At 47.4% G+C, this 17,964-nt stretch overlaps 1 protein-coding gene across 1 annotated transcript in view; it reads right to left on the reverse strand.

The window, feature by feature from the left end:
* The window catches only part of ACSS1 (acyl-CoA synthetase short chain family member 1), a 36,083-nt gene that overhangs the window by 12,846 nt on the left and 5,273 nt on the right, over nt 1-17,964 (reverse strand). The window contains exons 3-7 of the mRNA XM_075496636.1: nt 8,422-8,621; nt 6,755-6,930; nt 2,663-2,815; nt 773-920; nt 341-478 (exon numbers count right to left, since the gene is read on the reverse strand). Coding sequence (XP_075352751.1) covers nt 341-478; nt 773-920; nt 2,663-2,815; nt 6,755-6,930; nt 8,422-8,621 — 815 coding nt within the window. The remainder of the gene's footprint in view (nt 1-340; nt 479-772; nt 921-2,662; nt 2,816-6,754; nt 6,931-8,421; nt 8,622-17,964) is intronic.

Here is a 17,964-nt window from a genome sequence, read left to right on the forward strand (position 1 = left end):
TAAATATCACTGAAACTAACCAATCAATGCAGGTGATGTATAAGAACCTCTAGAATCCTAAATAATGCAGGAAAATGCTGCTTGGATCTCCTAAGCCAGTAAAATTCAAAGAACGCGATCCTGCAAAATAAGCTAGGAAACAGGCAATCACACTAAGGTTTAATGGCCCCAACTTCAGTTTGTTTCTCCTTCTGCTGAGAAAATATCTGAAAAGCCAGACAGGGAGCCTGCTTTATCATCTATTTTTAACTACATCCCATCTGGTCAGCTGAGCTCCTCTGGTACCTTCATGTCACCAGCTAGAACCGTCTTTTTCAGAAGAAGATTTCATGCCTCTTACCTGATCCCAAGGTCTTCAAGGAAGATCTGTCGTATTTCTTCACCCACTCTTCTCCATAATTCAGTAGCAAGCGTATAGCTGTAGGTGCTCCATAAAACTGATTAATTTTCAACCTTTGTACCACTTCCCAGTAACGACCTGCAAGATCACAAACAGGCTTTTTATCTGTCTAGCACTGACATACCACCACAAATGCTCAGCCGGAACGTTAAGAGCCAAAGCTAAAGCTGTGACTACTGTGAGTACAGAGCAAACACAATGCCAACTTTTTTTTTCACCTTGGATGCACAGATGTTCCTGAATGTTGTAGGCACATGTTCCAAAGAAATGCAGCTTACCTCCCCTGAGCAGGCAGGTCACACCGGACAGGTTTCTAAATCTCCTTTGTCACACTGCCATGTCTAGCCAAACCTTTGCCCACCACTTCCTCACCTGGGTCAGGGTACACTGGAGTGCTTTCAAACAGGACAGAGGTGGCTCCATTGCAGAGTGGTCCATACACAACATAGCTATGTCCTGTGATCCAGCCAATGTCAGCCACACAGCCAAAAACATCGCCTTGCTGGTAGTCAAATACATACTGCAAAGATAAATGTAAGGCCAGCTGACTTTCTGTTGGCAGGAGCAAAGAGCTTAAAGGTAAGGTGCTGGACTGGACATCCAAGTGGGAGCAAGAGAGTGCACAGGGCAAGCGGAGCCAGGCACGTAGGACACAGCAACACAAAGGCCAGCCCAAGGTGAGGAAGCAAGTCAGAGGGACCAGTAACAGGGCTTCCAGGCTCCTGACTGCTTTTGCAAACATACAGGGAGCATGGCTGTACCAACAGCTGCTCAGACTGGAGCAACAAAGCTTACAATCAAAGCCCAGAGCCCTGGATACCTAAGGTTGCCTACCCTAGGCAGTTCACGTGGGAGAGCTAACCCTGAACTTCAGGGCCTCGGAGGCTCAGACCCCTCACGAATACAAACAGGTTTCTATGAGAAAGCTGGAGAAACTGATATGTACCCATGAAACATTTTCTGAGAAATGTTCTCTATCAGTGTATCACTTTCCGGATGCTCCCCTCTCCCTGTTCATCAAATTCAAGATAGAAACTTGGAGAACTCATTATCTTGTCTTGGTTATGGAAAATGCTTCCCACTGTAAATCTAACTCCTCCACCGTATGGTGAAGAGGTCCTGACTCATAACGCACAGTCAGCTTTATGTTTTAAATGAAAGAAAGTGGATCAGGACTAAAAGAAAACACCATGAGTGTGTGACAAGAGCGTCACACATGAATGTGCAAAGACCACAGAGGCCACACAGGTGAGCTGATCCCTCTACCTAGGAGAGCCAATTCTCACCTTACTTTTGCAAGTCCCTTTCCCTCTCAGGCTCTGAAGTACCTCTAAAGGGACTACAGCTGCATACAGTGCCTCCCTGCATGTCTGCACCAGGGTGCAGGATCTACCTTCTGGACTAAGAAAGAAAGAGATGCCTTGGAGATTACGCTGTCACTTAGAAAAGATTACGCTGTCACTTACGCTGTCACTTAGAAAAGCTGACGTAACAAATACTCTTCATGTAGAGAAGTCTCACACTTGCACATTCAAATCTTCTAAAAATTCAACTGTGTCAGCCTAAAGAAAGAAAACTTCTGCCTGAATTGTGTGTGATTACAAACAGGGTGATACCACTAAAACCAGATGGAGATCTTTCACCGCACTCCTCTTCACATTTCACTGTTACCTTTTCATATGCAGAGCTCAGACCAGAAGCTTCAAGAAGCAGTACCTTGACTTTTTTTTTCATGAGAAAGGGGGTTAAAACATTTAGCCTAGATCACATAGAAAAGCAGGGCAAAGGTGCAACCACAGAGCATAAATGTTCATTTTTGATCTTCAGACAAGTGCTATGCAAAGAGGTTATTTTGAGTCCAGATCCTCTCTGAAATAAAGGCGGCCAGCATCCCACTGCAAAATACTACAGTAATATCCACATTACCAATGCCAGTAACATACTTACCAGAATCTCCTCAGCTGCATCACTTTAATGTCTGCAAATTCTGGCCTGCAACACTAGCACATTTTAAATGCAAAAGTAGCAGCACTGCAGTTTCCTTCCTTTCATAACTGTAGGCTCTGGCTTGCATAGTACTATATTCCCCAGGAACAAATCCTGAAGATTAATTACACATTCTCAGACATTTTAGTTTGTTTACATCCAATAAGCCAACTGGGCGGCGAACACAGAATACAGCACCCCTCACCAGTCCAAGTCCCTCTTGTTAGTACTGTCGGAAGGTAAGTGAACCTTTTCCAGAGGATGCAGCCAAGTTACCTTGTGTGTGACAGCAGCGTACAGCAGGTATCCAGCCTGGGTGTGAACAATTCCTTTGGGTTTCCCAGTGCTGCCTGAGGTATACAGCATGAAAAGCATGTCTTCGCTGTCCATGCTCTCTGGAGTGCATACAGAAGCTGCCTTGGCCATCTCCTAAGGAAAAAAAGGTGGTAATGACAGAAAGACTCTGGCTATATGGGGCCAACCAATACTCCATCTGTAAGCATGTCAGCAGTGTCCAGAGACAAGAACCACCGTTGCTGTTGCCCCCTCATGAATGTCCATGGAAGTATCATAGGTTATATGTGCTTACCTAGTGGAAAGGTTCCTGTGGACACATAGCACCTAGCCTTTCCACCAATACCTCTGCTAGGCGCAGAAGTCAATGGGAATTGGCCAGATAAAATAACATTTCAGGAAAAAAATGGTAGGTCACAGCTTACATTTCAAGCCTTTGCAAGCTGCTGGTAGAAAACCAAAGCGTAACTGCAAAGATGAACCACACTTGACAGCAGCAGCAAGGCTGACCGGATACTGTTTAGGACTTACCTTTTCCTTTTAAAACTGCAGTGCTACAGTTAAACTGTGTGTTCATCTCCCTTCCCTGGTCCCAGCAGCGGATGACTGTCCTGTCCATTTGATCCTCAAATTCTAATTGCTTCTACCCATGAGAAGGAGAGTGCTTTACTCTCCTGCCTCCGTCAGTCTCCTCATACTCCGCTGTTTGGCCAGGTAGGTGAGATCCTCTCCTCACCCCTACGGTCAGAACCATGGGAAGGAAGGATGCAATGTCCTACTAGGTCAGAGCAAACTTTTCGTCCAGCTTGTGTGCCCAGTCCAGCAGAGGAATGGGAAATAAAGTGCTTTGAAAGAGATGCTTGCGGTCACTGAACCTTGTAGCAGCAGAGGGCTTGTCTGCCCAGACTGCAGATTTTTCAAGACGAGGTTGAACATTTTTCTTACCCATATACAAATTTGCAATAATTACTGTGTGTTCCAGATGCTCAACATATGGCTGTAAAAAAAGCACAGCTGGCTTGCTTCCCTCAAGCTCTGTACTGTCCTAGATGAATAATGATTCCTGCAAGGGTTATTAGGTGGCTCTTTGAAGGAATTTCTAGGTACTGCCTTTTTACAAGTATACACTGTAAACACACTGTATTTACACGTGAACACTACCAACAGCAGGTCCAGTTGTTTAAAAGTGTCTGACAAACAAAGCTTAATAAAACATGAAGAGTTGATAGGGTCAGATGTAACGCTTAGCCTCTGAGTTACAGCACTCCTGCTCATCGCAGGTATTTATTGTGACATTTCAGCACTGCCAATTCAGGCTGACTTGCCAGTTTTTGAAACTAAGATGGAGTTCTCATATGCTCCATTACAACATGAGCTTAAATTTTTCAGTAAGCCATTGCGCAAGAGCTGGAAAGCACAACTGCTGTAATCACAGAATCATAGAATCGTTTAGGTTGGAAAAGACCTTTAAGATCATCAAGTCCAACCGTAAACCTAACACGACCAAGTCCACCACTACACCATGTCCATAAGCACCACATCTACACGTCTTTTAAACACCTCCAGGGGTGGTGACTCAACCACTTCCCTGGGCAGCCTGTTCCAATGCTTGACAACCCTTTCGGTGAAGAAATTTTTCCTAATACCCAATCTAAGTCTCCCCTGGTGCAACTTGAGGCCATTTCCTCTCATCCTATCACTTGTTACCTGGGAAAGAGACCGACCCCCACCTCTCTACAACCTCCTTTCAGGTAGTTGTAGAGAGCAATAAGGTCTCCCCTCAGCCTCCTTTTCTCCAGGCTAAACAGTCCCAGCTGCCTCAGCTGCTCCTCATAAGACTTCTGCTCCAGACCCTTCACCAGCTTCGTTGCCCTTCTCTGGACATGCTCCAGCACCTCAATGTCTCTCTTGTAGTGGGGGGCCCAAAACTGAACACAGTATTCGAGGTGCGGCCTCACCAGTGCCGAGTACAGGGACACGATCACTTCCCTAGTCCTGCTGGCCACGCTATTTTTGATACAAGTCAGGATGCCATTGGCTTTCTTGGCCGCCTGGGCACACTGCTGGCTCATATTCAGGCGGCTGTCAACCAACACTCCCAGGTCCTTTTCTGCCTGGCAGCTTTCCAGCCACTCTTCCCCAAGTCTGTGGCGTTGCATGTGGTTGTTGTGACCCAAGTGCAGGACCCGGCACTTGGCCTTGTTGAACCTCATACAGTTGGCCTCAGCCCATCGATCCAGCCTGCCCAGATCCCTCTGTAGAGCCTTCCTACCCTCAAGCAGATCAACACTCCCGCACAACTTGGTGTCATCTGCAAACTTACTGAGGGTGCACTCGATCCCTTCATCCAGATCATTGATAAAGATGTTAAACAGAACTGGCCCCAATACTGAGCCCTGGGGGACACCACTTGTGACCAGCCACCAACTGGAGTAAACTCCATTCACCACCACTCTTTGGGCCCAGCCATCCAGCCAGTTCTTTACCCAGTGAAGAGTCCACCCATCCAAGCCATGAGCAGCCAGTTTCTCCAGGAGAATGCTGTGGGAAACCGTGTCAAAGGCTTTACTAAAGTCTAGATAGACAACATCCACAGCCTTTCCCTCATCCACTAAGCAGGTCACCTTGTCACAGAAGGAGATCAGGTTACTCGATGATAGAGTTAACAGCATTAATGGTTTAATTCTCGTTATGTTTCAGACCCTACAACTGACAATGGGCTGAGCTCAGCTCTTGGATCACCTCAGGAAGCACCTCAGGAAAATCGTCAGAACGTGCTTTGTGGAGTAAGAAGGAGTAAGACAATTTCTGAATAAAACCTGCCTTCTCTGTGTAATTTACCCTAGTAGTTGCTCCTATCTCATGTGACAAGCACAGGGACTCCTGAGTAATTATCTTGGCTGCAGACGGGTGACTTCCAGGCATTATTATGATGAGTAGTTTCTGTTTACTGCTGCCAGCAAACTGATAAAACTACTTCTGTATTAGGCTGCTGTCCCATGTATACCAGCTAAATGCATTAAAACGACTGCTGTTTTATTCCCCAGGAAGCACAGGTTCTAAATATTCCCAAGCCATCACTGTCCTCCCATCATGGGGTAACCACAACACTGTCCATAGGCTATATCAAGCCTCTCCAGGAACTTGATTATTTCTGCACTGCCTTTCAACAAGTGTCCAGTCTGAGAGTGCATATGACAAACCAGAACAGAGTGTCTGAACACAGTATAACAACAGCAATGGTATCAGTGCACTCTGGGTCTAAGGAAACACTAATTCCTTAAATCTCAGCACTGTTTGCAAGACTACTAAAATGGAGCAGCGTACGCCTTGCCCATGCTGAGATGAATCAGACGTAGACTGAGCTGCTTTGACTCACAACCCTAACAGACTGTAAATACAGGCAATCCATTTGAGGATGAAGATCCAGATGCCATAAGGGGCATCTCCTTTTCATCTGCAGAACTCGGGTCCAAAAGGCACAGATGGAGAGAAGGATGATCTAGCCAACACTCAGACCTAAAAGGAGTTATCCAGAGGGCCAGTGGACATCTGCAGAGCTAGGTGACTGCAGGGACATACAGATGCTGTCACTACAACATAGCTGTATCCATTAGCCCACCGGGGTACTGTGGCAGCACGGGAAGAGCTGCAGGCAGCACACACTGAAAACACTGAGGGCAGCATAAAGGCCAGTCATCACTGGCAGGTCTGGTGCGGCTACACTAGAGTACCAAGCTGCAGTGCAGCGGCTGCTTCATAGGCTTTTAGCTCAGCACACATATGCAAGGAAAGTATGGAGACTGCCTGATCTTCCTTGGCTGCCAATTCCCAGTGTAGGCTACAGCAGATCAAATACCAAAGCCAAATACTAGAGCGCGCATGATCTACACATTCAACAAGACTCTCACGCACGTGTTCTGAACAGCCCTGCATTGGGTCTCTCAAAGATGTCTGTGTTAGCTGGTCCCTACATTTATTAGTGCACCATATTTCTCTCCCCCAGCACAGTAAACATCACATACTTCAAGAAACATCAGGGGAAACAGGCAAGGTTTACCAATGCCCACGTACCTCCTCAAGGGGAATATCACGGTCACCCATCTGGACTTTGTTATCTGTCCTCTGAGCCACAAAGACGTGTTTGATGCTTGGACAGTTCTTCACAGCTTTATCCACAGTCGTCTTCAGCTCTATGACTCGGCCTCCCCTGACTCCCTGGTTGTAGGTGATAACTGCTTTGCATCCAGCTAAAAAGAGAAAGAGTTAGCAGACATACCAGCTTATCTTCCAGGGTAGTATGTGCACCCTGCTTTCATTACTTTTGGGGATGATGCATAGTACAACATATGTGACAAATACTCAGAAATTCTATCAATCAAAACCAGTCAGTGTCACTGACAAAAACACTTTAAAACCTGAGACCCACAGAGATTAGGGGTAGGTGGAGCTTCCACAAGTTATCTAGTCCATCTCCCCCACCCCAAGGCAGGGTCCACTCCAGCTAAACCACTTCTGACAGCTGTCAGTCCAATCTTCCTAAAACACTCCAATGGTAGCTATTCTACCCTCTCCCCACCAGTCCACTCCAATGCCTATCATGAACATGAGAAAGTCTTTCCCAATGCCTAGCCTAAGTATCACTCACTGCAATTTAAATGCCTCCACTCCTGCCTAGCAAGGCCAACATGCAGAACAGTTTCTTCTCAGTTACCTGTGTTACAGTGAATACAGCTGCTTTAGCCTAACAGCTCACGCAGTGAAACCAGCGCAAGACTTTCTATGACCTTAATGTACAAGCACCTTTGCCCCTCTCTCATCCTCCCTCTGAGGCTGCATATGCGTCCATTGCAAGCTGAAGTGAACAGCACCAAACTCAGCAGCCTCTTGGAGGAGTTACCCTGCTCTGAGATACCTGCAGCCTTCTGAAACTCACCCGTACCTTGAGGGGAAACCTCCTGGAAGCCACAGCACACAGCAGCACTCTGGCAGAGCACTTCAAATTGTACCACACTACATTATTACCGAGCTGTGGCTGCAGAGAAATGGCTCTTCAGCCCATCACCTCCACACAAGTGGCCAAAAGTGAGGGATAACTAAAACATGTACTTGCTCTCTATAGATGAACTCTACTAAAACAGAAAAAAAAGCATGAAAATTGCTGTAAGGCTTATTCCCCCACACTAGCCATAAAGAAACTGATGTGACTGCTAGGACATTAGCCACTTGCTATTTTGTTCTTCTGCTGGTATTTTTAGCATTACTTTTTACCTAATCACACTACAAGTACTTTGGGCTAAGAACAGCTCTGTTTGCTGGTACAACGGCTAACAGAGTGGGGGCAGGCTGCCAACACTTCCAGTGCTATACATAAATCACAGTATCACAATCGAGACTGCAGAATTAGCACTGTGCAGGAGTATCAAAGAAACGCTGCGATTATACTGCGAAAGAACAAATCAGGCCCCATTCCTAAGATCCGGTTTTCCCTCCAGCTTCACTGCTGTCTGGCAGTAACCCAGCACAGACTGAATGTTAAGCAATTTATAAAGTATTTTAGGGCCAGAGGATACTGCATCTGCCACTAAGGAAAAGGCTCTTCACAGTACCTTGCAAAGGAGAGTGAACTGTCCCACCAACTGAGAACAAACCTTTTCTCTTTTTGCCAAGAAAACACAGAATTGGGATATATCTTGGAGCGCTGTCCAGAGGGGTTTGTTCCCCAGTCTGCATCTACTTACAGTCCATGATCCTCCCAGCTAAGGACTCCGCGCTGAATCCAGCGAAGACCACAGTGTGAACAGCACCAATCCTGGCACAAGCCAGCATGGCTGCCACAGACAAGGGAGACACGGACATATAGATGGCCACCTTGTCCCCTTTCCGTATCCCATATTTCTTCAGGGTGTTGGCAAGACGGCAAGTCAGATCCAGAAGTTCCCTGCGGCACAGAAGCAACGTTGTCACGTGACCACACAACCTGTTTTACGTGGGGGAGCAAAAAAAGGATGAACCTGAACCGAGCAAGGCATCACGATCGCCTCTGGACCTTGTCATCTCAGCAGTATACGTCACACCAGCTTGTGCATCTTAAAGAAGGGTGGCCCGGGGTGTGGTGAGAGCCAGACTGCTCTTGCCATTGGGGAGAGAAGAAAAGGGGGGCAGAGAGGCACGCTTGCTGCAGAAGGTCGAGCGAGCGAGAGCCGCAGGCACTGCCCAGAGCTGCCGGGCTCTGGCATGGGCAGAGCGGCCAGCAAGCCAGTGGTTGTCCTGCTGCCTCCAGAAGTCGGTGTCCATTTTAGCCATCCTTGATGCCTTTTTTACCGATGAGGCTCAGTCAGAAGCTACTGGGAACACATGTGGGATAAACACAAGATGAAATGGAAGCGCTGTCCAAAGACTCCCAGCACTGTTTATGTTGGGGAACAGCACTGTTTATGTTGGGGAAGTGCTTCACAACTAGTAGCTTCTCTTTAAATTGCAAGGGTAAACAATGCATTTGCATGCATAAGGAAGAAAAGGAGAAGTCCCAAGACACTTGTATGACTGGCAGATTTACAAGACTCTTATCAAAGCCGGATCACCCACAGCCCGAATTCCTCTGCTGTCACTTCACCCTACCATGCCACAGAGCACAACGGCCTCGCAGAACAGAGATACTGCTCCGAGTAAAACTGCAGCCACTCTTGCATAGAGAAACTCGGGAACACTGAGAACAGGAACAAAGGCTCTTTTCACGGGGCCTGCCACTACGACGTGCTGACTTAATAGCAGAAACGTTCCTCTAAGGAACGAAAAAGCAGTTCATGGGCTAGAACTTGCACATACACTTATTCTGATGCCTGCATGGGGGATAACATGATTGCAGGCATGCCTGGGACCAAGATGCTGTCATGAACTGAACAGCTCTGTATGCCTGCAGTGGAAGGGCTTTGAGAAGACAACAGATAACTGTGCCAGGTGAGGAGTGGTCTCACACCAAGGAAGGAGGTGACCCTCACGAGGGGCAGCAGAGCACCCCTTACTGGTGCCAATCATCAGCTCAGAGGAGAAGACTCGCAGAGTCTGCCAGGAATGAAAATTGTCCTCTGGGTTCAGGAACTCACTGAGTACTGAGGCCCAGAGGAGAGAGATATCTTCTCCCTAGCACACTCATCTTCAGCCTGTCACCTGTGAACCCTTAGGGGTCTGTAAGCTACGCCATCAGGGACACCAAAAACTGATAACAAACAAATTAATTTTGGGGGTCTGCATTCCATAATAAGCTGTAAAGCATGAATCTACTGATGTATCCTTATCTCCCAGAACTGGCCATAGGTTGAAAAAAACAAATGAACAAAACCAGCTTTCAGCTGGTGGCTAAGCTGCCAATAAAATGTTGTTTCTGGTCCATCAAAAATTGTTTTGTTTCTTTTTTTAAACCAATGCAAGTTGGAAATAGGCAAATCCCAAGTGTTCCACTTCAGAAATGTCATAACAAAACTATGGGCTGAGAATAACTTGGCATCTTACTTCTTTGGGATAAAACTCCATCTGCACTGTGAGGGCAGTGAAGCGACACAGCCATAGAGAAAGTATGAAGACAGATACGGTGGTGGCTGGAGGGATACCATTTCCCTGCCATCTTTCAGAAGATAAGGAAAACAAGCCTCGAATCCCAGCCACAGCACTTTGTGTTATTTATTTTAAGACTACTCCTGTAGCATCAAGTAAATAGACCGCTCCTGAAGCACAGGAACTCAGGGAGGTGGCCAGACATGCTCAGTGCCTGCTCTCTACAGTAGCTGGCAACAGCTGCCACCGCAGAGAGACCGCAACCCTGCAGAAAGCAGATATGGACTGGCTTTACCCCAGACTGAATTTCCTCCTAATCCCTTACAGCTAGAGATCAGCCTAAACTCTAAAGCACAACATTCAATACCTCTTCCCAAGCACTTCATGACCATGCACGTTCCTGCTACCTAGATAAGTGCACAGCCTGTTAGATGTATTATTTTGCTTACTTTTACTAAGTTCATGAACTGAGTGACTCTGTGCAATAATGAATTCCCACCCAATGTTTGTTTTTGTGCCTTGTCCTAAAAGGTCACATTCTCTGGTCCAGAATTCATCTGATGCTACATTAGAGAAAAATCTCAATGCGGATAAATATTAAAGAGCCAAAACAAAACTAAGCTGCTCAACTGCAGAGCACAGGAAGTGAAACAAGCCCCACACAGGCAGTTGTGAGAAAGCAAAGTAAAAACCACTTATCTGCGATGGAAAATACCCAAGTGCTTTCAGAGCTGCAGCCTCCTTCTCTTGAACAGAAATGCCAGAAGAGCTCTGGCTAGGGCATCCTTTCCGAGCAACTCCATGGTTAGTTTGCTTATTCAGGACTCAGTGACCATAATGGCAGAAGCTCTCATTGGTTTTTTATGATTAACCCCAGTTAAACGTTTCCTTAATGAGAGTGTGTGAGCAAGCTGATAGACAATAAGGACCAAGTCTTTACCCCCGGATCTGTTCGCTTTGCCTTCTCCGTTGTGCTCTGAAAGGCCGAGATCGGAAGGCCTTGGAGGTCCCTTGGCAGTGCAGCACATGGGGGAACGGACACAAAGGCAAAGAGAAGGTGAATCCAAGAACTCCAACAAAGAAATCCACAAATCCCTGAGCATCAGGGGTGTCTTCTGGCTCCTGTAGCAACAGCTCAGGCTTCCCTCCAGTTCAAGAAAGGGAGTTAGCAGAAGTGCTGTGTTGGGAATCCTCCCCTTGACTCCCTCACTCCTTCACAAACGTTTTGCTATCTAACAGGCAGGCAATTAGTACATGGCAGCAGGTTACGCATTTCCAGTATTTAACCTAGACACATCTCAGGGTGGAACGAGCATCCTGCAGGGTCACTGCCCCGCAGAACTGGGTGGGACAGACCTAACTGAACTGAGCAGGAGGAAACCATGGCCGTTACCCTCCCCACCTGCTACTGCTGCCAAGCTCGGCGTAGCAGTCCCTCCGTTGCACAAGGTTAGAAGAGCCAAGAGCAATTCTGGCCTCAAGCCCCGCACTGCCCCAGCCTTGGCACAGAGGCAATGCCACTGAACACCGGTGGGCTGTGCACAGGGATCTGCCACTCATCTACACCCAGGAGGTGCGTTGGTAGCAAGGCACATCTATTGAAAACGTACATCAGATGCTGAACAGAGCTAGACACTGTCACAGCCGGTGAGACAGTGCAAAAGAAGGTATCTTCACTTAGCTTCTGCCTGCACTGAAACATGGAGTACAGAGGAAGGGTAGAGGAAGCAGAGGCTTAGAGTGAAAACATCTACCCTGAAAGGGCTCAGCCGTTGCCAGTGAAGGACAGAGGGTGGCCAGAGGCTCAGAGCAGATGTGCACTGCTTCTGCAAACCACAAGAAGAAGGAGGAAGGCAAAATCCCGAGCAATGCTCACAGCATTGCCGCCTGCCTGCACTCCAAAGGATTTCAGTGCAGCCACCCAAGCAGACGGTGCGGAGCAGGGCACTACGCCTGGCAGAGGCAGGCAGGACAACCACCAGAGATGGACGAAGCCACGGGGCACACAGAGGGTCCCAGGGCACCTGGCTCGCTGTGCGCAAGTGACGCAGACAACCAGAGGATATCAGCAGAGCCGCTGCAGCAGAAGGAAATGTGCTGCAATGAAAGGAAGCACCCAGCCCCTCTGGACAGAGACAGCTGAGAAACTGCAAAGTCAGTTCAGGGTCTGCAGATCCTCTGCAAAAGCAGATTGTAAGAGCTGAGAGCAAAGAAGAGAGCAAACCGGGCAGCAGAACGCCACTCCAGAGGGTAAAGTATCAGGGTGGAGCTGAGAAACAGGGAAGCAGCAACCAGCTGGGCCCAGGAGGCGAGGCCATTTGCACAGGACAAAGAACAATATATACAGTACGTGCTTTTAAAAGAAAGCAAGCCAAGGAGATCATAGGCGCATTAATGAACATAGGCAGGGAAGGTGAAAAATTATGACTCAGGGAGGAGATTCTGGACTTGCTTTCGGAAAATGTTATCTTTCAAATGAAAATGTGGACAAGTCCAACTCATTCATTGTACTGCAGGTATTTACCCACCCCAACCCTGCACCTCCAAAACCAGAGGGAAGCACCATCTTAACCCAGTGACATGCCTGGTCACAGTAAAGGTGACACACTGACAGGCTTTAAACACCATGCACAAGAGCTCTGCAGAAAGCCAGCTCTCCCCCTGTGCCACCAGGAAATGTAAGCAGAGAGAGGCACATAAATCCCCCCCTCCACATTCGTAATGACCACCCCATCGCAGAGCTGCTTTTGGGTTTGCTCTCCTGACCTGCAGCCCACTGATTTCCTTTGGAGCTTTGGATCAAGCCCTTCATGTAGCTGTTTCATGTCATGACCTGCTGGAAAACCCTCTCCTTTCAGGGACAGAGCAGCCTGCTCTTGTTGTTTCCCGAAGCCCTGTAACACAGTACTGCCATGGCAAGCAACATGCCACAGGCTTTGTACCGAGTTTGCAAGGTCTTGGGAATGCAGCTTGCGATGCTCACTCTGTCTGAACTCTTCTTGACCTACCTGCAGCCTTGTTTCACCTCGTTTAGCTGTAACAGCAATTCTTCTAACTGACCAGGTAACCATGGCTAATTTTTTTTATGCTGCTTTATCTTTTTATGCTACCATCATGGTTTACAACCCTAACATAATGAAGTAGTATAAAGAAACACAGGCCTGGTATGATAAGAGGCCTTGAGAAGTGGAGGCACAGGACGTGGCATGAAGGAGAACAGGCGTGGGACGACTAGAGATGGAGCACAGGCTGGCACTGGCAACCCCACGCTGCGAACAACCAGTAAAAGAAACGTGGGCCTGACGCTGGACAAAAGTGGTGTCTGGTAACCAACAGGACCTCTTTCTTTTTCTGTCACAATTAGATCTTGACTAATAAGATTAGAATGTTAAGGGTTCAGTTATACTAAGAATAAACTCTTGGCTCTCTCTATATAAGGTGTGCTTTCTTTTTGCCCATAAACAAGACTTCAAGCATTAACACTGTTCTCTTCTAGAGACTCATTTAGACCCTTTACGCAGGCATTTCCTCGGCTATCACAGCGTCACTTCTAAGCACAAGACCCGCAAGGCTGGCCCTCCAGCAGAGCCAGCAGATCACTGTTCAGGCCAGTACTTCTGTTTTATCTAACAGACGCAGCACTTCTCTCCCTATCTTTACAACATCTCTGTTCAGAAACCACCAGACCATATTTCTCCCAGATCCCTCCCCAGATACAGTGGTGCCTGTGTTTCCAAAGCCCATCGCTCAATGTCTGGAACAACAACTCCTGTAAAACCCATCACCAACACATGGCATTTCTCTGACGCATTTTAGGGAAGCCTGGCAGAAACATTTTTCCAAGAAGTCTGATGCTATCTTTCGCCGCAGCAAGACAGCCTGCAGCTTTCTAAACAAAGGAAGCTAGTTCTTTTTACATCCAAAAAAATTGCATCGAGACTTTCTTTGGGAAGCAGCCTTTTGCAAAGCATTTCTAGATATTTTCCTAATATATTCAATGCTGTATATGGGCTTTGACAGTGCCTGTTTAGGAGGCTCAGCACAAGGCATGTTCTCTTCTGACTCAGCACTACAGCTGGGTTGAGTATTCCTTGCAGCAACCAGTTTATTTCCTGGGACCTCAGTTTGGATCAGGCTGAAACTATTTGAAAATTCAGGTCAAATGCTGCAAACAGGTCAGGGAAAAAAAAAAAAAACAACAGATCTGGGCATCTCTCCGCCCAAAACCCTATCTCACCTCCTAGCTGCTGCTCTACATGAATTACTGTGGAGCAGCAGAGTTCCGAGCTTGCCTCTATACCTTGAGATCACAGCGCCGCGGGCACTGTCGTTTGAGATGTGGGTTCAAGTCCCCTGGGACACAGTAGGTCTTCACACCCATCCTTTCTTCCTGGGCCAATGTTCTGGCCACAAGGATAATGCACAAACCTATTCACTGCTCGCTGCAGCTTCTGTGAGGAAGTTAACCCCAGTTTAACCCTCCATTTCCCTCACTTTTTGCTAAATAGAAAAAAAGTGTTTCCTTTTTTCACCAAAAGGAAAACTCAACATCTTTTGCATTTTAGTGAGAAAAATAAAAACTGAAAAATATAAAGCTCAACATGAGGCTTTTTAGCTGTAGGTTCAATTGCTAAGCCAAGCACAATTGTCCAGCCTTCCTGCAGACATCCTGAACCCAAGGCAAGGAAAGGTGACCTTTTTCAGGTGAGAAAGTGAAAAGTCCCTGAGCTGCCGTGCATGAGGAAAGCCGAAAGCCTGGGCAAGATTTTCTTGCAACTTCAACTTGGGAAGCCAACACTGGAAAGAAGGACAAGAGTTTGCTGTCAATGAGAAACACCTTCCGCATTGCACAGCCTGCTAAGTACCCACGTAGCTTCCAGCTGCAGTCTTCACTGTGACCTCTAATACAATTTCAACCAGTTCAGCTCGGGCTGAGGAACCACCAGCCATTGGCTGGTAAAAGGCATAGCTGTGATGTGGCTAACGGAGATGCCCAACCACTAGGACCTAGGACCCTAGGACCCTAATTTCTGGCCCCTGAGCTTCTGCTTTCCTCTCCCTACTTTGTACTTTGCTATTCGAACGTTCCCTCTGCCCACAACATTTTCTGCACTGGAGTGAGCTCCTTTGTAAATTAAAACCATTCCATTGAGACCCAGCCTGCAACCCTTTGCAAAAACAGGTTAGCTAACGCACAGTGCTGCCTACTTCTTCGCACAGCTCCCTTTGGCAATATCCATAGGATTTTGCAGTGCTAGGAGATACTCCTAGCACTGCAGAGAGTCTCACAGGTGGCTAAATTGTAGACCACGGTAAACAAGGGAACACCAGAGAGAATAAATAACCCCATGTCAGACAGGGCGAGGTCTGGCATAACTTTAGCTGCTGTCTTTAACATTCCCTGTTGCTGGGCTTACAGAAGCTGCAACCCAACAGCTCCAGCCACCAACTCCGTCTGCTTATATAACGCATTTGATAATATAGTGCCCTTTAAAACCCAGGCTCAGCAACACATTGGGGAATTCCTCTGCAAGGTTTCAAAGCTCTTGGGCCCTGACAACATCCACAGAGCAAGACAAAGCACTCCCAGACAGGCTGGACCCTTCTGCCAATAAATTCAGCTGGCTGCTCACGGCAGCACACTCCTGTGTGTTAACTGCTACTTGGCCAGCGCCCTATCAATTGTTTTATGGTGGTTTAGCCTCCAGGGAGCCAGACCTCTTGATAACAGAGTGGCGTGATCTGTCCCCACTTTGCTGACGGCAGCCACCAAATCCCAGGAGGGTTGTGTGCCCTGTTGTTACAAAGCAGTAAAAAAACAAGTGTCCTCCCTTCCCATTCAAAACTGGAGCTATTTTTAATTTCTAGCTGATAAAAATGAAACCCAGAGGGGCAAAAAAAGCACAAGAGGGGCCAGGGGACTTTTTTTCCCAAAAAGCAGAGTTGCATCAGCTGGAGAGACAGGACAAAACTCAGCGGTGAAAAAGATCATCACAACTGAGCTTGTAAGGGCAGCAACCATCATTCAAGCAAAACTAAAATGTTTCACCCATGTCTTTGTGTATCTTTGCCAATGAGATGTTTGAATTCCTCTCCTAGCACAGAGCACTTGAACTCAGTTGCATAAACACAACCCACCTTGCTGACAAGCGTACATAGGGATGTAGACTGACTTACAGCACAGCCCCACCAGCTCTTTGCTCGCTGCAAGTTAGGCAGTTAGTGGGGCAGCAGAGGCAAACAGAGGCTCTTATTTCTCCCAAGGATGAGCAAGCCGCGACAGCACTTTCCAATTCAGCTGCATTTTCTTGTCAATGGTGATCGAGGCTCTCCCCTTCCTCAGGAAGGGGGAAGCCTGATCCAACCCTTTTCCTGCAGAGCTGCCTGCTTCCTTTGCAGGCTGCGATGGGAACAGAGCCAGCGCTCAGCTGTTTTCTTGCCCCTGACAGCTCCCCAGAGAAGGGAGAGCACCCACGCCAGCAGCCACGTCTCCCCTTGTGCCGCCCAGGGCTTATCTATAAGGAGAAGCAGCTCATAGCAGCAAGCTTCGCAAAGTAGATAATGCAACAAACGGGTGCCTTGTACTTCTATGCACGTAAGCCCTGGACACCTCCCAGCTGAGATTCCAGGACCTTCCTCAAAGCCGGTCCATGAGGCAATGGCCAAATTAAAGTCTTTACCTTCCTAGCGCATGACTTTAAGGCTGCTGTCCCGTTAACAGCACATCCAGATCCTAAGGAAAGGAGCACATCTCCTCTGCCACACACACGAGTTTGGGTCCTCCTGATATCCAGCATTCCTCTCATTCCCTCTTCACGCTGGGGCTGTCCTGCATTGAGGCTGGCGCGCAGAGATCACCCTGCTACAGAAGGCTCTCGGTGGATTCCTCAACCAGCATCACAGCTTCTGAGCCACTTCTTTTTCTGACATGCTTTCCCTCACAAAACTTCTAGTTAAACCAAGACGCTACTGCAAAAGGTTTTCAAGTAAGCTCAGCCTCAAAGGGAGGTCAGTACCAACACGCCTTGGAAACCCTTACGGCCCCATTTAAAACCTTTAAAAATGCAGCCCAAAGATCACAGAAAAGGCAAAACTTTTGATTCTTTCCTTGCGTACACACCCACATAATATCACTGTTTTCAACAAAGCTATTCCTGACTTAATGAGATAAGCAGAGAACCAAGTGACCTGTTTTACCACGTTGTAGGACCAAAGTCTCTTGAGAACTGTGTCACTCGAATGCAGTCACATCTCACCAAGAGTAACAGGCAGAAATAGGAACATGGCTCTCAAATACAAGCAGAAGTTCAAAAATAGAGGTTACCAACTTGTCTTTTACTTGAATGTTCTTCTTTCTGACTGCTAGTTACTGTATATCTGTAAGGCTGCACAAAGACTGATTCAGTTCTCAGATGTGGGTTACTTGTCTTCAAGCCACAGCAATCACAAATCCACAGGCTGAAAATATGCTTTCCTCCAAATACATTTTGGCATGGCCAAGAAAAAAACCAGTTCTGTTGCTGAGGCCTTCTCATTTCTCCAGGGATCCCGAGAAAATGGTTTGAGGGTCTGGAGCAGCTCAGCACATTTCAAGTAGCACAGCCGAAGGAGGAGGCTAGAGTTGCCTTGAATGAGGCTGTGCTATCTGATGGGCTGCTCTCCTTCTCAGGTTAATCAGAGCACAATTCCCACCTCTGACCTATCCCCATTTTCACACCTGGGCCATGAAG

Source organism: Mycteria americana, chromosome 3 (genome assembly GCF_035582795.1).
Source record: "Mycteria americana isolate JAX WOST 10 ecotype Jacksonville Zoo and Gardens chromosome 3, USCA_MyAme_1.0, whole genome shotgun sequence".
Classification (NCBI taxonomy): Eukaryota; Metazoa; Chordata; class Aves; order Ciconiiformes; family Ciconiidae; genus Mycteria; species Mycteria americana.